General features: G+C 54.4%; 1 protein-coding gene across 1 annotated transcript; it reads right to left on the reverse strand.

The window, feature by feature from the left end:
• Positions 1 to 446: 446 nt before the first annotated feature.
• On the reverse strand, positions 447 to 16,879 carry Ncf4 (neutrophil cytosolic factor 4). The gene is made up of 10 exons (XM_059248012.1): positions 16,848 to 16,879; positions 11,563 to 11,647; positions 10,591 to 10,744; positions 9,754 to 9,824; positions 7,389 to 7,516; positions 6,722 to 6,779; positions 5,987 to 6,085; positions 2,373 to 2,503; positions 2,061 to 2,126; positions 447 to 789 (listed from the first exon to the last, which is right to left on the reverse strand). The coding sequence occupies exons 1-10, from the start codon at positions 16,877 to 16,879 to the stop codon at positions 594 to 596; spliced, it is 1,020 nt and encodes a 339-aa protein (XP_059103995.1). The 3' UTR covers positions 447 to 593.
• Between the last annotated feature and the right edge of the window lie 3,783 nt (positions 16,880 to 20,662).

Genomic DNA, 20,662 nt, shown 5'->3' on the forward strand with positions numbered 1-20,662 from the left:
TGTTCCCTGTGGGTGAGACCAGGAGCCACAGGGAGAAGAATGCCATCTTCTTGGCCACACCCACCCAAAGCAGAGTGGCTGGGGTGGAATTTGCACCTCATGGGCCCAGGGCGGGTAGCTATGGCTGTAATACCACAGAACCAATAGTTTTCACATTCTGTTGATGGCAGTGACTCATCTGTCCATGACATGTGCTTTTTAGAGACTTTGAGTGGCTGATTCTAATGTCCTGTTAAATGTGTGTTCCACCAGGAAGAGGACTCACCGTGCTGTTAAATGTGTGTTCCACCAGGAAGAGGACTCACCGTGCTCCCCATAACATCATCTGGAAAAGCAACAGGCCCTAGTCAACAGCATTTTACTCCCTGGTCCTTTCTCCATAAAACTCTACTTCCTAAGTCTGGTCCTTAGAGACAAAATGGTTTATTTAATTCAGAGGTGTCAAAATTTAGTAGAATCCTGGTCCAGTGGGCACACCAGCCTCTGCCCAGGAGGCTTGCATCTCATCCCAGCCTCCCTGAAGGTCCTCATGTTCTTAAAGGGTGTAGGCTTTTTGCTGAGCACCCACTCCTTGCCACAGGGACCACAATGACTCAGGGCACCGTGTTATAGACACTGTAGTTGTCCTTCTGGGTGACATGTAGCTTCCAGGTGAAGAGGCGCTTCTGGGAGGGGAGGCCTTGGGCCTGCCTCACCATAAGTCCCACATCCTCATCTGACAGCAGCCGGATCAGATCCCCCTCAGCATCCTGGTAATTGAGTACAATGTCCTCTCTCTGGAACTCACGCCTGAGGGAACACACCAGCGTTAGTCTGAGGCTCCCAGGGAGAACCCAGGGCCTCGGGTCCGCAGAGTGTGGTACCGGCCCTCATCATCCAAGCAACCCTACTCCCATTCTTCAGATGGGGAAACTGAGGCATCAAAGGCAGAGGGAGCTTTGTAATCTGTTAGTGGTGCAGCCTGAAGCATCTTGCATATGAGTGGGTGGGAGGCTTGAGTTTCCTAAGAAGGTGAGGCAGCCCAGGGAGGCCTGTGGGAACCAGCTGACAGATGCAGGAGGATGGCCATGCTTCCACATGGCTGGTGGGAACAAGATCTGGACTGACTTTCCATGTACCATTTGGCCCAACAGGCCACCCCAGCCACTCTGCTTTGGGCCTAATCGTCTTGCAGAACTTCTACCCATGATTGCACTTCCTGGAAATTATCCCCAGAAAATAAGGAGACAGTACTTGAGTGAAGGACAATATTGTTGACAGGGGCAGCAAAGAGGGGAGTGGGCATGGCCAGGGGGATATCGTGAGTGTGTGTGTGTGTGTGTGTGTGTGTGTGTGTGTGTGTGTGTTTGTTTGTGTGTCTGTGTATGCTTGTTTTGGGTGTTTGTATGTGTGTATGTTTGAGTTACGGGTATTTATGTGTATTTGTGTTTACTTGTGTTTGTGTGTGACTGTTTTGTGTCTGTGTTTGTGCTGTGTGTTGTGTATATTGTGTGTTTATGTATGTCTGTGTGTACTGTATTTGAGCTTGTTTATTATATGTTGTGGGTGTATATTGTTTTGTGTGTGGCTTTTTGTGTGTGATTTTGTGTGTGTGTAGTTTGTTTATACATGTGTGTGCATGTACTGAAGGGATCTGAGCACACAGCAGATAGCATGAGGAATGAAATATGGCTACCCACACTGCCAAATGGTACATGGTAATGGAAATTACAAGCTGCATTGCTCTCGTCGTAAGAGATGGGACAGCGCTTTATGGTTCTATGAAATAGCAGTTCAGCAATGGCCCGGACACAGGGTGGTGGGGGCTGTGCCCAGCTTCAAGGCTTTCAGCTGGAGACCTGTGTTCTAACAGCAGATCCACAGTCACGCACTGTGACCTCAGCTGAGCCCTTGGCCCTCTGCAGCCTGCTGGGCTCTTCATTAAAAGGGGCTGTGGGGGCTGTGGGGCTTTCGGGGGCTGCAAGGGCTGCAAAGGCTGGAGCTGTCACAGGTGGTAGCCTCCCCCTCCACCCACTTCTCCTCTCCAGGTTCCCTTCCTTCTCTCCCACCCAACCTCTCACCTCATGAGCGCTAGCAGGTCTTTGAACAGGGGGGTGCTGTTGAGGTCCTCCTCCACTGCAATGTCTCTAAGGGGGACAGTAAAAGAGAGGAAACATCAGGGTCGGGGGACATGTTTGGGGGCCAGGAACCAACTCTTGCTATAGCTTGTTAAAGCACTGTGGGGTGTCTGGAACGCAATGGGAGGCACAGCAGGTGGGTGGGTGGGTGGGTGGGGTGTGTAGAGACCACATCGGAGTGCCGGTTGGGAGAGAGTGGTGTGATAGGGGTGACAAGGAAGGCGAGTTGCCCTGTTCTCCCAGCAGGCCACCAACTTGATGGTTTTGATTGTGTCCTCATAGTAGTAGCAGCGCAGCCAGTTGGTGGTGTCGTCTTCCTCCGGGAAGTCCTTGAGGATCTTCACGAAGGAGCCTGGGAAGATGCCGGTGGCTCCCTGGGCTGTGCCCTGTAAGGGAAAAGGGGCTGCCTCATCTGGAAGAGAGTACCAGGGCCACATCTTAGAGGCCCACACTCTATAATAACAAGGTCCCCTAGATTGTCCCCCAAAGTCCTCGTGTCAAAGGCTTGGTCCCCAGGATGGATCTGCAGGGGTGGGGTGGGGCGGGGAACTTGCAGAAACAAGTCCTAGTGGGAGTGCCTTCTGTCACTAGGGAGAAGGGTTCCTTAATGGGGTACTGGAGACCTGGTCCTTCCCGCTCTCTGTTTTTTTATTTAATTTTTATTTATTTATTTTTCTTCCTGACCATAATGTGAGAGTTTTGCACTCCCGCATGCTTCGGTCATGATGAGGGGCCTCAGCACAGAGTCACTTGGTAAGGAACTGGAGACCCCTGGATAGTGAGCCACAGCAAACCTTTCCTCTTCATAAGCTAGCTGCCTTGGGTGTTTTGTTATAGTGACTAAAGCCAACTAACACAGAGAGGAAAAAGTGAAGAGACTCATCAAGCTGCCCAACCCAGAAGACCAACCTTGGAATTTATCTGGAAAGCTGTATGCCTCTTCTTCTTTCTCCTCCCCTTCACCCTCCCTTCTTCCTCTTCTCTCTTCCTCCCTTCCTCATTCCTTCCTTCAGCAAAGGTTTTTGAGCATCATTGTGCCCAAGCCCTGGACTCTGGAGTTACATAAAAACGCTGTTCCTTCATGCAATACTCCCGGCAGCGCAGAATGGTGGGGGCATGTGAACACACTGTGGCCGATGAACATACGTGTAAAGGAGGAAATCAGGGCAGGGGGGAGGGTTGGGGATACAAGAGAGCCTGAAAGTGCTTCCTGCTCCTTCTCATCCCCTGGGGTCCACAGAAGCTTGGATCTCTCCCCTAAGCATGGGACCAGGACCCCTTTCCTGTCTCTGAGTTGCCCATGTGATCACTTAACCTTCGTGACCCTGAAACAGAAGATGCGTTCTTTTCTGTGTGCATGTAGGTGTGTGCATGTATGCATGTGTGTGTATATATGTATGTGTGTGTATTTATATGAGTGTGCATGCATATGCACGTGTGTGCACATGTCAATGTGTATGTCATTTCTGTGAGTGTGTTCATGTGTGTGCATGCATGTGTATGTATATTTATATGAGTGTGTGCATGTGTGTGTATGTATATATGCATGTGTGTACATGTGCATGTGTATTACATGCATATTCATGTGTGTGCACATGTACATGTGTACATATTATACATAGGCCAGAGGACATCTTCAGATGTCATCCCTCAGGCTCTAATATATATATATATTGAAACAGGGTCTCTCACAGGCCTGGGACTCATCTGTCCTGATTAGTTTTTTTGTCAACTTTACACAGATAGGGTCATCTGGGAAGAAGTGGACCCTCAGCTGAGAAAATGCCTCCATCAGATTGGCCTGTGGGAAAGTCTGTGGAGCGTTTTCTTGATTAATGATTGATGTGGGCGGGTCCAGCCCACATGTGTGGGGCCATCCCTGGGCTGGCGGTCCTGTGTTGTGTAAGAAAACAAGCTGATCAAGCCATGGGGAGTAAGTCAGTAAGTGTCGCCCCTCCATGGCCTCTGCATCCACTCCTGCCTCCAGGTTCCTGTCCTGACTTCCCTCAGGTGTGGAGTGTGACCTGGAATGTCCTCCCCAAGTTGCCGTTGGTCGTGGTGTTTACCACAGCAGCAGAAAGCTAACTAGAGCATGGCTGTTGTTTCGTGGCTGGTCTGACCGGCCAGTAAGCTCCCGGGATCCGCCTGCCTCTGCCTCCCCAGAGCTGGACGATGAGCACAGCATCATATCTGGCTTTTTAATGTGGGTCCTGGGGATCGAGCTCAGCTCCTCTCCGTGCCATCACACAAACTGAGGTTCCTATTCCCACAGCCTGAGGTATGATGACGATAGCAACCCAGCCAGTAAGACTTTCTAGAAAACAGGACCGGGTCTACTGTTCCTCTTAGGACAGGATCACCACAGCAGATACTCTGGTAGACAAGGCTGCTGCCTGGCTTCTGAGACCCGGTGCACAAGGAGGCAGAAGACCAAACAGCCCAGTCCCTACACCTGCCACACTCACTCCTCTCCAGCCCCGGGACACCAGGGACCCTGCCTCAGCCTGTCCCAGAGCTTCCTTTAGACACTGAGGAGCAGAGAGTGTCCAATAGTGACAATGTTATCTGATAGAGAAAGCCAGGCCCAGGTCAGGGACCTGGCACACAGCCACTCCCTGTCAGTGTGGAGCAAAGTAACACCCAGGGGTTCCAGCTGCAGGTCTCTTTCCAATCTTCCCGGTGCCCTCACATGCACCGGGAACAAGGCACACAGACTCTCTGGGGACAAGACCTGGACGACATCCGCCTCTCCCTTATCCCTGCCAGGAACTGATGAAGAAACACTGCTTTCATCATTTACAGGAAAGGAAACCATGGGGTTGAGCAACCTCCTGAGGTACAAGAGAGCGGCTAAAAACAGCGAACAGTCCAGACGCGCTGGTCAAGTGCTCTGTTCTGCTGTTGTTTTGCCGTGTGGAGGGTGGGACCCAGGACCTGGCACACTGAGCTGCCTCAGGTGTGGACACCCACTCTTAGTTACAGCCATTCTTGCTGCTGGCCAGGGAAGTAACATTATCATGTATGAGCCCCCACATCTCTCAAGGCGGGGGATGTCTGACCCCCAAAGCAAACGTGGAGAGACCTCTGCGATTGTTGTGACCGGGTTCACGGCCAGCACCTAGCGTGGAGAACAGGATGCTGCTGAGCTCCCTGCACTGTGCAGAATACACCCCCCCCCCCCCCAGGAATCATCAGTCCCCCAAAGCCAAGAGTGTCAGTTCCTAGACACCCTGGCTCTCCCACGCCTGTGACTCACAGGTCACCCACACCTGCTGGGACCTCGAGGACTATCACAGAGGACTTCTACCCTCGGGATGTTTTCCATGGTGTCTGCCTGTGCAACAAACCCAGGCCACCTCACTCCACCCTTCCTCCACCCTCACCTCTACCTTTGTGCCTCATCCCTTACCCCATCCTCATCCTCACCTCCATCCTCACCTCCATCCTCACCCCATCCTCACCTCCATCCTCACCTCCATCCTCACCTCCATCCTCACCCCATCCTCGCCCCCATCCTCACCCCATCCTCACCTCCATCCTCACCCCATCCTCACCCCATCCTCACCTCCATCCTCATCCCATCCTCATCCCATTCTCACCTCCATCCTCACCCCCAGCCTCACCTCCATCCTCATCCCCATCCTCACCTCCATCCTCACCCCATCCTCACCTCATCCTCACCTCCAGCCTCACATCTAACTTTACATCCATCCTCTCTCCAGCTTCACCTCCACTGGGACCTCCACCCTCCCTCCAATCTCGTCTCCATCTAGTCTCCACTCCCACTTCAGTATTTACTCTCTGGCATCTCCTCCGTCTCACCTCTAGCTTCAGTTAGTCTTACAGACTCTGACCTCACTCCATCTCACCTCCAGCCAGTCTTTGTTGATCCTACTGAGAAGGAAGATCACATCTCCAGCTTTGAAGCTTAGCTCCAGTTTGCTGTTGCCAGTGAAGTCAAACAGGGCCTGAGGAGAAGGACACTGTGCTGAGAGGGAGAAAGTACTTATTGAGCCCTTGAAGGCTGACACTACTTTAGCATCCCTTTCTACAGGTATAGAAACTGAGTTTGGCAGGGTGCTGATATAGCCCCTCCATTCATGGAGGACCTCGGATTAGAGCCCTGTCTCCCCAACTGCAGGACAGGTGGTCCTTTCAGAGTTAGTGTGCACATGCAAGGGAGGATTCAAACTCTGAGCCAGGCTTGCCCTGCTCCCCCACCTCCCTGGCCTCACTGTAGGCTACAGCCCTCCTGTACACTGCAGCTCTCTACTAGGGCACAACCCACATTGGTTTTGAAATGCCATTTGCGTGTTTCTGGAGCTGTGTGTGTCTAGAGGACAAGGCCTTGTCTGAGGCTTCAGTCTACAAGGCAAGGCTGGCCCAAGAATCCCAGCAAGCTCTCTGGATGAGCTGATGAATGGCCACCCACTCCCCAGCTTCTGTGTGCTGGGCGCCTCCTGCCCTCAGGTAGGCAGGGATGCTCAGCATCCAAAGCTGAGGCTGTGGCCGCTCCTTCCTGCCCGGTACCCAGCACCATACAAATGCACAGTGCCCCAGGTGGGCTCCACAGCTGCCACGGGTGAGGTCTAGCCTCTGGATACCTCTGCTCTTGGGGCTTCCATGCGGTCCACGCTGGTGCCTTGTGGAGACACACCCTTGCTATGGAAAGAAAGGGGGCTGTTGTCAGCCTTGTGGATCCCCCAGGGCCCAGCTCCCGGGTTGGAGAGGCCGGGAAAGAAAGATCATGCACCGCCACCAGCCACAGCCCCTCCTCCTGTATTCCCACCACTGCCCCAGGCGAGGTTGTTCTCCCACAGAAGACCCGGAGGCAGAGCTTGGAGAAAGGTTGGAGAGGAGATCATGGCTCAGAGCCTTTAACTCCCCACCTGTCCTCAGCTTGGCTCTGGGAGCCAAACTCTCTCACTGTGTTACTATTCCATTTCAACCCAGGAAACTGAGGCCGCGAGAGGTGCCTGCTTGGCTGGAATTCAGACCCTGCCTTTCTAGGGGCACAGGGAGGTGGCTAGGAAGAAGGGGAATTTGGGGGAGGTCAGGGCTCAGGAGCCCTGCCTACTTTTTCCTTGGCTCCTTAAAGAAGTGACTCGCTTAGAAACCAGCGCCATTCCACCGTTGTGGCGCCTGGTTAACTTTTCTGTGAGTGGGAAGGGAGCCCCAGACCCTTCGGAACGAGGAGCAGCAGCGACCCCTGGGGGCTAGAGGCGGGACTCAGTTTGCTGGCTCAGAGCGGGTGCAGTGATAACCACTTACATTTTGCGCGTGCGCGGTCGGAGCCTGCGGAGCGCCTGGGGCACCTGTTCTGCATCATAGGCAGACTGGTAAAAGAAGATCCTGAGGTCGGGGTCCATCAGCACGCAGACCGGCAGGCTCAGAAGGTTCTGTGCGGAGAGGGGCAGGACAGGGTGGGCAGTCAGCAGAAAGATCTAGACCGTCTTGTCACCACGCCAGCCCCGTCATCTCTGCTAAAGCATTCTCAGCTGGTAACAAAAATGGGTTACTAGCCCTCAGAAGCCAAAGGAGACAATTCCCGAGCTTGCTTCTGGCCCCAGGGAGGAGTGCTGGATTGATGGTTCCTTTGGAATCACCTAAAGGTCTCCAGAGACGGCGGTTAAGGGGACTGGTTATGCCAGGATCTTATCCTATAATAACCTGAAAGCTAGGATCAGAGAGGGAAATGGTCTGCCCAAAGCTACACAGCTTAGTAAATAACAGAGCTGGGACACCCAGAGCCGCTGGAGCTGCTTGTATAGGGTCTCACTGTAGCCCAGGCTGGCCTCAAACTTGTAACGGAGAGTGACGTGGATCATCCCTCCTAAATGCTGGGATTACAGATGTGGGCCACTGTGCCTACTTTATTTGGTACAAAGGATCAAACCTAGGACTTCTTGAATGCTAGGCAAGCTCTCTGCTTACTGAGTCGTAAAGAAGGACAGTTCCTTATGGTGATATGATTCCATAAGGACAATATCCTTATGGTGATATTTTATTTGTATTAAAATGTTATTTGTATGTTAATAAGTAAAGTTGCCCAGGGGTCAGAGCTATTAGCAAGCCATAGGAAAGCAGGGCAGTGGTGGCATATACTTGTAATCCCAGCACTTGGTAGGCAGAGCTAGGTAAGTCTCTGTGTGTTCAGGGATACAGCCAGTATTGGATACACACGCCTTTAATCTCAATACCAATCATGGAAAACCTGGAGGTCTATACAGACAGGCCGTGAGGAGGCGGTCATGTGGTTGGGTTTACAACCAATGAGAAGGCAGAACAGAAATTCTATATAAGTACTTTAACACAGAAAGTAGCTCTGGTTCGGAGAGGTATGACCACCGCAGGAGGAAGGGTAAGGTTTTAGCTCTTAGCTCTGACCTCTTGGCTTTCTTCTGTGTTTCTTATTTAAAAAGACGGTTGGTTACATCTACAGTTCCTGGTCCGGGAGTCGGGGGAGGGTCAGATTTGGAAGTGATGGGGATGGGGGTTTTCAGGTTGATGTTCTCTATCCCTTGTATATTTCTCTCTCCACCCTGTGTACACACACTGTAACTAAGCTATGAGGACATGGATCAGGGAAGCCTGACATAGTTACCTAGCTAGTCCCACAGGGCTCTTGTCCCCTGCAGAGCTGAGGCCAGTTTGGTGTAGCTACCTTTCCAGAAGCACCCAGAGTCCTGTGGAAAATCTCTCAGGACCACAATCTATAAGCAGGTTCACAGCTCTAAAAACACCTTCCCCTCATTTTCTCAACAGATCCCAGCTTCATTCAATGAGAGCAGAGGGTTCTTTTGTGTCCATTTCACAAAGGGAAAGCCAAGGCTTCTTGAGAGAGGATGTCTTGCTCACTCCAAGGCACCCATCCCAACAAAAGCCTCCAAATCAAGAGCTCTCCAGCTGTGAAAGGCACCTCTGGCCACCGAGGAAGGCTTTCCTTCAAGCCATAGCTTGGATGCTTCTATTGACGGGGTGCTCACTACCTTTGCAAGGAGCAGTGGCCCTTCCCTTCATGGTTACAATGGGAGGGTTCCTTTCCTGGCCACCCTGGCTCTTCCCTTCATGGTTACTATGGGAGGGTTCCTTTCCTGGCCACCCTGGCCTCTGCCTCTAACACTGTTTCTTCTGTGTCCCCATGGCATAGAAAGATGACAGTGTGCACAGTGGGAACACACAGAGCACCCGTCCGAGGATGACAGTGAGCACAGCCCAAATCCAGCTGTGCTCAGGTAAAAAGAAGAATGAGCTCCAAGAGGCCCTTCTCCGGCCTGTGGGAGGGGATGTGATCTGCTGCCATGTCCCCATTGGGCAGGCATGAGACACCTCTGTGTGGTTTTGTGGTTTACCTGCCACTGTTCCCACTGGGCAGCAGGTGCCAGGGGGCGGGGCAAGCACTGTGTCCCAGAGCTTGGCACACTCAAGGATTTGTCAAGCATGACTCCTTGTGACCCAGCTCCTGGATCCCTGAGAACATATCCTGCTTCTCTTTCCAGCCAGGCTTCTCGGGATTGAAGATGGGGCCATGGGGGCCTCAAAGAAAGCTCAGTTCTCAAATTCATGCCCCAAGGAACTACCTAGCCCCCAGGGTTCCCTGCCCGCTCAAGCACCAAGGGGACATGGCAGCAGGTACCTTCATGTAGGCGTTGAGGGCGGGGATCCGGGTCTCGGCAATCTCCTGCTTCACACCCATGTAGACTTTGGCTGAGGAGAGAAAAGCTGCCCAGAGCCTGGACCACATGGTGCCTGCCCCTCAACTGCCCCACCAGCAGATAACTGCCCAGTATCCCTCTTCCCAGCTCAAAGCTCTTCCTGGCATCTCTCATGAAACCAGGGTGTCACCAAGACACTTTCCAACTGCATCTTCTAATCACGCCATCACTAGAAGATAGGGGGGGCTCTCGATGTCATGCCTGCTCCTACACACAAAGGTGTGTACACACATACACCCTCTCACAGTCATGCTGGCACACACACACACACACACACACACACACACACACGTACCATATATACAGTGTATACTGTACACACTGTATACACCCATGCAAAGCTCAAACATACACAAACCCATGCATACATACCCTCACTCACACAGACACATACATTCACCCTCACATATGTGCTCACACAATATGCATGCATGAGCACACACGCACTCAAATGTACCCTGCTTCCTCAAGGGACAGAGGAGGAGCCATTGGATCTGCTGAGGCTGAAGCTGTACAGCCAGAGAGCTGGCCTTACGGGTGGCTGAGAGAGACAGGAAAGACCAGAACCTGGGTGCTGAGTGCTCCCAACCCAGGCTCCCAGGGGGTGGATGGCTGTGGCAAGGTGGCTGGCCGTGTGGGGGAACACACACACAGAGGTGGCAGCTGGGAGGTGTTGGGAGACACTGCCAGCCTGTGGCTCCAGGGGGTGAGGCAAGGACCAGGGCCAGCTCCGGGCATCAGGGCAGAGTGCAGCCTACCTGGCAGTGTGGGCAGGCTGCAGGTGAATGGGCTGCTCTTGCTCTCTGGCCCGAACCGCTCCTCCAGCTTGCTCTGGAGGGCATAGAACTGCCGATAGCGCCGGTAGATGAGGTACTTGGATCCTCCTTTCGTCTTCACCTCAATGACAAAAACCTGAGGAGGGCCGGGCGGTGGTGGCGCACGCCTTTAATCCCAGCACTCGGGAGGCAGAGCCAGGCGGATCTCTGTGAGTTCGAGGCCAGCCTGGTCTACAAAGTGAGTTCCAGGAAAGGCACAAAACTACAGAGAAACCCTGTCTCGAAAAACCAAAAAAAAAAAAAACCAAACAAACAAACAAAAAAAACCTGAGGAGGAGAGAGAGGTGGGGGAGGGGGCAGCTGGGATGTGGGGGCAGCTGGGGTGTCATAGAGGGTTGGGAAGTTGGCAGGGTGGGGGCGTCTGGGAGGCTGGGGTGGTTATGAGATGAAAGAGTTGGGAGATGGAGGGGGTCTGGGAAGTAGAGAGGGCTGAGGGGCTGGAGAGGAACTGGGAGGTGGAAGGGCTGGGGAGGTGGGGGGCGGGCGGAAGGTAGAGGGAGTGGGTTACAAGGGAGGACAAGGGAGCCCAGCGGTAGGCACAGGGCGTGGAAGTAGGGGGGACCCAGAGGCGGGCATAGAACCCAGGAGGTCAGGGCAGAAGCTGGCAGGCACAGGATGAGGTCAGAGGTCGCAGGGAGGGAACAGGCCCTGCACTGTGCTGGGGCGGGGGTGAGCCTTCAAGGGGGTGTTCCATGTGCTTGGATGTGTTCCGAAGCACCCCCGTGTTCTATCCAGCACACTGTTGGCCATCGGCCTGCCTAGAGAAACCATAGTCAAGGTGTCTCAGAGAACTGCCGGGTGTTCCAAAGAGAAAAGCCGCCCTCCTGAGACAGGAGACGAAGGGTGGGGGGTCAGAGGTGAGAGGGCCGAGGAACGGGGGTGGCTGACTCTTACAAAGTGGCTGGTGAATCCCCTCTTCTCCTCGATGTCAGCGATGTTGGCTGAGATGGCCACGTCATCGGGAAGCTGCTCAAAGTCGCTAGAGGAGGCCAGAGGGAGGGAGGGGACCAGCTACCACCTTTGCCCGTTCTGGGCAAAGCTGGTGGAGCCCTGCACCCCTCATTCTTCACCCTGTCCATGCCCGGCACCTCACTGATGCTGGGAACCCAGAGATGTCGGGTCAAGCCCTGAGCATGAGGAGCACGAGCTGGAGTCGGGTGTCACCAGCTGGCTCCTCCTCCAACCAACCACTCGGCAGCCTCGCTGCTGCCCACCGGGAGCCTGTACCCCTCTGTGCAGCCCTGTGCAAGGCTCTGCATCACAGATGACGAGTGTGCTGGGGAGCCCGTAAGGGTCTGTATGAGTGTCCCTCACAGGCCACAGTTAAAGGTTTAGTCCCCAGGGTATCACCACTGGGAAGTGCTGTGGACCTCTAGGAAGGTCCCTGGGTTCCCGGGGCTTGCCTTGAGGGGGACCAAGGGACTTGAGGGACCGTGTTCATCTCCAGCCCCTCTGCTTGGCTCTGGTTCCAAATGCAAGCGGCTCACTCTGCCTTGTACACGTGCTTCCATTCGCCGCCATCGCCAGAGGCCCAAGGCAAAGGGGCTGCCCCGCTTTTGGCTGGGATCTATAGAACCACGAACCCAAATAAGCCTTTTTACTCCGTATATTGATTTTGGTAACATGAAGCTGACTGATAGAGAGCCCCCCCCCCAGCCCCAGTCAAGAGAACAGCTGACTATACCCAAGCAGGAAGAAGTCTCAGAAAAGCGGCATCTGAGCCAGCTCTAGGTGGGTCAGCTGGAATTCACTGGAACTAGGGAGGTTATTCCAGGCAGTAGGAACAGCTTATGCCAAGGTTCTGAGCCCCGAGGAAGAGCCTGATGGGTCTTGAGGTGGATAAGTGAGTCTGAGGGTCTTGGGAGCAGGAAGCTAGGAGGTACCTAGGTACTACCTTTTTGCCGGAAAAGCCTGGTTTGAGGAGGTCACCACGAGCAGCCAGCCATGTGGATAGAAATGGAGGGTCAGAGACGGAAGGAGACAGATCCATAGGAGGCGATAAGAGTGAGGGGTCGTATGGGACAGGACACACTATAGATAGGACCCCAGAAGGTGCTATTAGCATTCTGTGTGTCCCTGTTTTTTCCTGGCCAGCCTGGAGTGCTCAGCTTTGAATATGCCTAGCTTGGAGAGGCAGTTTGGGTCATGATTGGCCTGAACTAAACAGCTGTCCTACCCCTGTTCCCACCTGCCCTTGAGGCCCAAACCAACCATGTGATGAGCTCTGGTCAGTGAGATGGGGTGGGGGTGGGGGGGACATCTGGATCTGTAGCAACCACAGTGCACCCGTGAGGCAAAAACCTGATGCAGAATTCAAGACTCTGTTTAAGCCATGACCAGTCCCTCTTTTCCCTGCAGCCTAATGCATTTCCAAAGGGACAGACACGTGACCAAGGATGTGCTTCTAGCCTGCACAGGGAGAGGCAGGGCCTGGGGACTCGGTTCAGCAGGGCTAACGTGAGAGGCCTCTGGGCAGACACCCAGCAGGAAGCTGGTGTGCAGGTGTGGGGACTGGCATGGTGAGGCTGACCTGGCGTGGCTAAGGTAAGAGCCACCTGCCTATGGCTAACGCTGTGGTTAAGACTTAAGAGCCTTCAGGGAAGGGCTTCCTGTGAATAGAAGAGGGCTGAGAAGGGCAATCAGAGAAAGAGAAAACAGGCCACCAAGCACAGCCGAGGTCACCGGTCTAGCCACTTGGACCCAGACCAGGAAGTAGGAAACAGGTGTAGCCAGATCCTGGTGGCACGTATCTGGGGTCTCAGAAATCCAGAGGCAGAGGAAAGGGGGAATCAGCCTGGGCTGCAGAGTGAGGCCCCTGAGGAAGAGGGGGAGGCAGAGATGCAGGAGGAGGGTAATAGGATGACAAGGAGGAGGAGGTGGAGGAGGGAGAGGGTGGGGAGGGCGAGAATGAGGAAGAGGAGAAGATGAGGAAGGGAGGAGGAAGAGAAAGAGAAGGAGGAGGGGATGGGGAGGGAAGAGGAAAGCGGACAGGGAAGAGGGAGGCTGAGGATGGGGAGGAGGTGAGGTAACTGGGTTCTCCTGGCAGTGCCTCAGAGACAAAGGGACAATGTGTCCCATACAACGTCTCACAGCAGCTGGGGGCCCAGGAGCCTGCACACTGTCATCCCAGCCCACGTTCACCTTGTCCCCTGGGACCTAGTGTGTCCCAGGATGGTGCATTAGGACACAAGAGTCACCAGGCAGTGACTCAGGGAGTCAGCAGGCCAGCGGGGGATGTCTCCCAGCCTAGGGCATCTCTGCGGTCACGGGTGACCTTCCCACTCACTTTTCAACATGGCCCATGAGCCCTTGGGAAGAGTGGCCTCATCTATTGCTCCAGAGGTCTAGTGCAATACTACATTCAGTAGTAGTTTCCTGGGCACCAAGCCTGGGGTGAAGCCGGAAGGGACTGGAAAGGGAGAAATGGCCATGGGCCATTCTGGAAGATTGGGTAACACTGACAGCTGCCAGTGCTGAGTGCACACCGGGATCTAGGTACCTGAGTCACAGAAGGAGGAAACTGAGTCACAGAGAGCTTAAGGAGCTTGCCCAGGTGAGGAAGCTGGGATTTGAGACAAAGCCACTGAGAGATCTTGGATGAACCCCAGCACTTGGCCTCTTCCCACATTCTGCTGCCTGGACCCTAGAACAGATACTACTTAGCACGCAAAGACCTGGTATCTGCTCTCTTGTACCCCATAGCCCTGAGGAGTGGGGAAATTGAATACTCAATAAGCAATCTGCCTGCTCCATCACTGCCAAGACCTCTCCACAGGACAGGCGACCCTTACCACATCCCTCAAGGACTCAGCAGTGTGGCAGAGGACAGAGGTTAGGACTGCCAGAGGGAAGCGAAGCTCCCTACAGCCAGGGGCAGCATGGAGGAGCTGGTAATGGTGGCAGGGAGGGCATCTCAGGCAGGGCAGGCAGTGGAGAGTGCGAAGGCCCCGGGGGCCATGTGAGAGGGACAGTTTCAAAGAGCCTCAGCGAGGCACACATGGCCAGGGCACAGAACACGAGGCAGAAGAAGGACAGAGGAGGCCAGACATGGGCAGGTCCCACACACGGGATCTTCATGCTTCGTGGAAGAACTCAACTTTTCTCCGGGGTAGAAGAAGCCAGAAGTGTGCTAGGCAGCACTGGGGTCAGAAGACATAGCTAGGGCCTGAGACCCGCACGGTGAGCTGGACCAGAATTCTACTCAGCTCCCTTCCAGAAGAGACCTTGTGGGGCTGCTCCCCATCCTCTGGCTCCTCCCACTCCTCTGACAAGGCAGACAATCAAGTACTTCTGTCATGTGATCAGGATCCCCTCTGTGACCAGCAGAATCCTGACAATCCCACAAGGGCAGGGATGCTCTCACAGTGCATCCCAAGTGCTGAGAACAGCACTAGGTGCTTAGTAGGTCCTCAGCAGTTCCCTCTACCTGTGACTAGCCAGCACGCTGGGAGGTGCAGTGTGAGCAACGTGGTGGCTTGCTGGCTTGGCAGGGAGGCTGTGGTGGGGGAACAAGGCAGGGGCCTGGGAAGCCACAAAACCTCCAGGACAGCTGTCCCCTTAGGCCCCACGCAGGTTCTGCTGGGTTGACACCAGGCTCCGTGCGCACAGGAGCTACTAGTGGTGGTCAGCTTGGGCACCTGATCTGGAAGAGTCCCGAAAGTGGCGTGTTCATGGCACCTCAGCCACAGTAGGAGCTGGACATGTGGCTACAGGATCTAAACTCCCCAGCTGCCCTCGAAGTGGCCCCGTTATAGCTTCGGACATGTGTCCACAGGTATCTAGGAAGGGCTGTTGTAGGTACTGTCTCCTTGTCCTTATCTTGGCTGGGGTCATCCTAAGGAGGGCACCGGAGATGCTGGATCTGATGGCCCCAGGACCTGGACCCTCGACCCCATGAGGAGCGGAGGAGGGGAGCGGCCCCTCTGAGGGTGGAAGACAGCTGTGAGAAGGGCCGAGTGGGCGGAGGAAACACACAGCCCTGCTGGTCGTCACCGATGTCAGCTCACCCTGCACCCCAAGAAACGGGAAGGGACCCAAGCCTCAAACAGCTGCAGTTTCTAGAAGATTTGAGTTTGCAGATCTGTCAGTCTCCTAGGAGAATGGGGGAGTCAGAGGGAGCTGGAATCATGTGGTGCAACCTTATCCAGCACCCCAGGGTCCCCTCTGTGGCTATGGAGGGCCGTTCTGACCCCTGCCCCTGCCCCAACTCCTGTTGCCACACAGACAAGTCCCCTCTGACCTTTGACCTGTGGAAGCCCCACCATTTTTTGCCGGATCTCATGGGCCCTCTGCTCCCACCTGGACCCCATCAGCCAGACCCGGCTTTGGGTAGCTCTCAAGTGGTTCACACGGAGGTTTCCTCCCTAATGTCGCTTTCTGTGTGATCCGGGGGACAGACCCCAAGCTCTGTCCTTTGGGTCCTCACGTGCAGATGGCACCACAGACCCAGCTCCAGAGGAGACATGAGCAAGGGCTGACTGAAGGAGGTGGCCAGGCTGGGGGCCACCAAGCCCCGTTGTTCCTATCTGTACAATGCCAGCCTTGTCTGAGATAGCTCCAGGTCCGTCTTGAGCTCTAGTGGGTTTATTGAGCATCTAGTGTGTACCAGCACTGTTCTGCCTCGCAGAGACACAGCTGTGATCCAAAAGACCGAAAAAACAAACAAACAAACAAAAAAACCACCCTGGGGCAGGCAGAGCAGAGGAAACATAGTAGAGACCCCCACTCCCCAACATTGTGCTAGACATCAAGGGGCCATTCAGGAAAAAGAAGTGAAGTCCTTTAGTAGAGCCAGGGCTCTCTGAACCTAGCCCTGAACAAAGACAGGAAACACACAGGCTGATTCTGTCTGAGCAGCAGATGGAAAGCCACCTCTGACGGCAATGTGGAACTGGAACCCAAGCCTAGGACCCAGGGACACCTGTGTTCTCAGCCTCTGACGCCCACTCATTCTGTGGCCACCCGCCACATCCAAGCCACTCCCCACGCTGAGCCTCAGAATTCTTCTCACTGCTGACCTCCAAGGTCAAGGTCCCAGAAACAGTTGCAGGAATCTGCATCCCCTGTTGATGCACTGATGCCAGGCGACAGGAGGGACGGCCTCTTACCACCTCCCACCCCCACCCAGGCCTCCTGGGATCAGTGAGAGAGCCTGGGAGGGCATGTGGGCACATGCTCACCTCTCTGAACGCAGCTGCTGGGCCAGGGCCATGGTTGTGGGTAGTCAGGAGAGCAGGTGGGTGAGGGCCTTACCCAGCCAGGCCCAGGCTGAGTTCACCTCTCACTTCCTCCTGTCTGTATCTGGGAGGTCTCCGGGAGCAGCCTTTGAGGAGGTCCCTCCCTCCCCAGCTTCTCTGGACGCTCCCTGAAGTGACTTCTTCGGACTCTGAGCTGCCTGGCCCCACACTTCTCCTCACGCACTTCCTGGCTGCACAGCGGTTGAGGAAGTGCTACCCTTGGGTACTGGGCCTGTGTGAGGCCACTGGCTTTGGGGATTTCCTCAGGGTCTGTTTCTGGTGCTGAGTCCCACCCACCAGAGAAGCACTTTCAGCTCTGTCTAGTCCATTAGGGAGACCTGCGGCCCTGGGAACTCACTGCTCATCCTCATTTCCTGAGCCCCGTGCCCAAGCTTCCAAGGTCTGCCATGCCTAAGGTCTGGCGGAGACGCTACTTCTGCCCAGAAGCTCTCCTGGTTCCCCTTCCTCGATTATACTAGGGTGTGAAGGTTGACTTATGGCCCATCTTGCCCTCACCCTGGTGCTCTGGGCTTTGAGCTCTCCCAGAGCTGCCAAGCACACTGAAGCTCTCCTTACAAACTGCCTTCACCTCCCAAATCTGCTCTCGGAAGGGCCCCAATCCTCCCCTGCTGTCCTCAGAATCGCCAAGGCCCTGCAGGCTGCCTCCTCCCCCCAACTCTCTCTTCACTCCCTGCCTCCTCGTTTCCAATGCTCCCTTCTGCCCCCTGTAGGCCTCGGCTGGAAAGTCATTCTGACCACGCCTCCCTGTCACTCTCAGGGCTTTTCCTGAAGCAAGCCCCGCCCAGCAGGAGTTCCCCATTCCTGTGTGTTTGTGTGTCCGGCTGCTTCTTCCAGGCCAGCACCATCCTGCAGACACCCAGACTATGTGAGCAGAAAAAGGAAGCTCTTTGTCAGCTCCTTCTAATGCACAGGGACCTTGGATTCTGCAGGGAGCTCTCCAGACGGAAGCCTCTGATGAGGATGGACCCAGCAGCCCACAGGACGTCCATCCCTCCTTACACCAGAGGGAGATGCAGACACAGCAGCTTGCCATGGTGTCCCTGGCCATCACTAAATAAGCGAGCCTGAATCCTGTACCCCTCCTGTCTGAACCAGTATTGTAGCTCCCCAACTTGGAGGTGGGGCTGTAGAGATAGGGTCCCCACTGGGGAGTCTGGAGCCACCCACATTTCTCACCTTAAATAGGACTGGGCTGGAACCAGACTCAGACTCCCCAGAATCTGGCTCCAAGAATACAGAACAGCTGACAGCCCAGACCCTTCCTTTGAAATGTCCCCCTCCATCCTGCCATTCCAAGGGACCTTCTGGTCCTGACTGATCCAGTATCCTGGGATAGAACCTGCCCAGTGAGAACTACCCTCCACATGGCCCTGCAGGGCATGGGCTCCTGGGGAGACAGGAACAAGGCTGGAGAAAGTCACAGGAGGGGACAGGAGAAAAAGGGACATTCCAGCAGTAGTTCATCAAGGCATTTGTGCTGTGTAGACAGAGCAAGGCGGCAGGTGGAAGGCCCGTCCTGCTCCAAGCATGTGAAAGTGCCGCAGCTCCTGGGTTTATGTCTTTAAGCATACTTCTCAGATCCCTGTTCAAGACAAGGAAAGGTGATCTTCAGGTTCTAAGATGGGGGAGGAATTATACCCATGACTGAAGCTGGAGACTTGATCACCGGGCCTTGGGAACAGCAAACACATGTGCTATCAGATGAGATTCCAGTGACTGGGTGGAGACCAGGGCAGGCCACAGGTCCCGCTGGCTTCTGGCAGGGAGCGGACCTGAGCTCCCATGAGGAGCTGGATGTCACAGCAAACATTGAAAAGGGTTTCTCAGCTGTTGGCTTGGGTGCCTGCGGGAGCTGGAGCTGAGGAACTCTTCCAGCCAGGGACGGAGCCTCCAGCATGAAGCCCCCACCGGGGTGAGATCCAGAGAAAAGCTGGCCCTGAATTGTGCTGTGGGAGCAGTTTGGAGTCAGCACAACACAAAACTGCAAACCAGGCGCCTTGGGCTTCAGAAGAATTCACACCTGAGGAGCTAGACAGACACCGAGGCTCTGGCTCCGGCCTCAGGGCTCAGGCGTCCTAGCTTTAGGAGGAAAGAGTCAGGGGAACCGGGAGGGGCATGGTAGAGGAGGGTGTCTGTGAGCACAGAGGTACAAGCTTGGCCCAGGGGGAGGAGAATGTTGGTCAACAGGTGGTCAGGAAACAGGAAGTGACGACATCGCTTCCACAAGAGAATATCACAGCACTAGTGAAAGATCGTGTCACAGCATGTGTGTCCCTGACTTTAAAATGTGTTTGGGGCTGGGAGGTAGAGCCCTTGCCCAGCCTGTGTGAAGCCCTGGGTTCAATCCCAGCACCCAATAAAATGAGTGTGAGCACACCTGGAGTCCCTGCACTCAGGAGATGGAGGCAGGAGGGTCAGAAGTTCATGACCTCCTTAGTGACATATCAAGTCCAAGGCCAGTGTGTGTGGAGACCCGTGTGCAGCTGTGTGTGGGCAGGTATGAGTGTTTCTTCTGGTCTAAAAGACCCTCTAAATCGGGGAGTGGTGACATCACAAACAGGAGATAATAGGGTCTTGTCAACAGACAGACAGACAGACAGACACACACACACACACACACACACACACACACAACTGTAGTGTATTCTCCCACAAGCCAACACACACTCTCTAAACCATTTCTCATTTATTCTCTCTCTCTCTCTCTCTCTCTCTCTCTCTCTCTCTCTCTCTGTGTGTGTGTGTGTGTGTGTGTATGTGTGTTGGAGTCTCACTATACAGGCCAGATGAAATTGGAGCTCATTATGCATTGTGTAGCCCAGGCTGGCCTCTAATTTGAAGCAATCTTTCTACCCCAGCCTGGGGTAACGTCAGAATTACAGGTGTGAGCCACCACATGAAACAGGACATTTTCTTTTTGGTTGTCATTTGGTTTTGAGACAAGGTCTTACTGTGTAATCCAAGCTCTCCTCAAATTTGACGTTCTTCTGCCTCAGCCTCCCACAGGATGGGTTTATGGTCGTATGCTACCACAACCAGCCAACGGAGTTTTTATTTTTGTGTGTGTGTACACACACACACACACACACACACACACACACACACACACACATGGTGAGCTCTCTAGGCCACCTGCCCGGGTTCCCCAAGTTCTCACCTTTCCACATTCAGCCCTCCCTCCCCACAAGGGATCATCCTGTGTTCCTGACTCAGCCTAGGAGCCACCTGGGCAGTAAGGGTCAGGGGTGTCCTAGGAGGGCCTTGGAACCCTTGCCGGGCCGGCCCCTCCATTTCTCCCTCTGTCTTCTGCCCCTGCCTGGGGTTCTGCTGAATGCAGCTATTTCTCTGGCTCCTTTTACAGAGAATGTTGCTGCTAATTTTGTGCGCAGCTCTGAGGCAGTGTAATTGGAAGCCAGACACCCTGTCAGCAGTGGGCTCCAGTCCTGAGCTGCCATGCTTCCTGTACTCCTCCCTGCCCCGCTCTTCATTTCAAGCTGCCACCTGTCCCAGGGAGAGGAGACTCCTCCGGGCTCCTCATCCATCCCTTAAGTAAGCCTCCACTGCTCTGCGCACATACAAAGAAACCCCTGGTGCAATCCAACTCTAGCCTGACTTCGGATGCCCCCCCCCAACAGCCTAATGGTAAATAAACAAGCAAAAGTGACATGGACTCTTAGGGTGGAGGCTAGCCTGTGCTACGTAGCAAACCCTTGTCCCAAACAGCCAAAAATCCATCT

This window comes from Peromyscus eremicus, chromosome 20, assembly GCF_949786415.1.
Source record: "Peromyscus eremicus chromosome 20, PerEre_H2_v1, whole genome shotgun sequence".
Lineage (NCBI taxonomy): Eukaryota > Metazoa > Chordata > Mammalia > Rodentia > Cricetidae > Peromyscus > Peromyscus eremicus.

What these genes read in the sequence shown, in the direction of transcription:
- Ncf4 (XM_059248012.1), bottom strand. Translation starts at nt 16,879, where the DNA reads ATGGCCCTGGCCCAGCAGCTGCGTTCAGAGAG. An exon ending in CAGCCTGCCCACACTGCCAG is followed by an intron (nt 9,825 to 10,590) that starts GTAGGCTGCACT and finishes TTCTCTCCTCAG; the next exon opens with CCAAAGTCTACATGGGTGTG. An exon ending in GACACAATCAAAACCATCAA is followed by an intron (nt 2,127 to 2,372) that starts GTTGGTGGCCTG and finishes TGTCCCCCTTAG; the next exon opens with AGACATTGCAGTGGAGGAGG.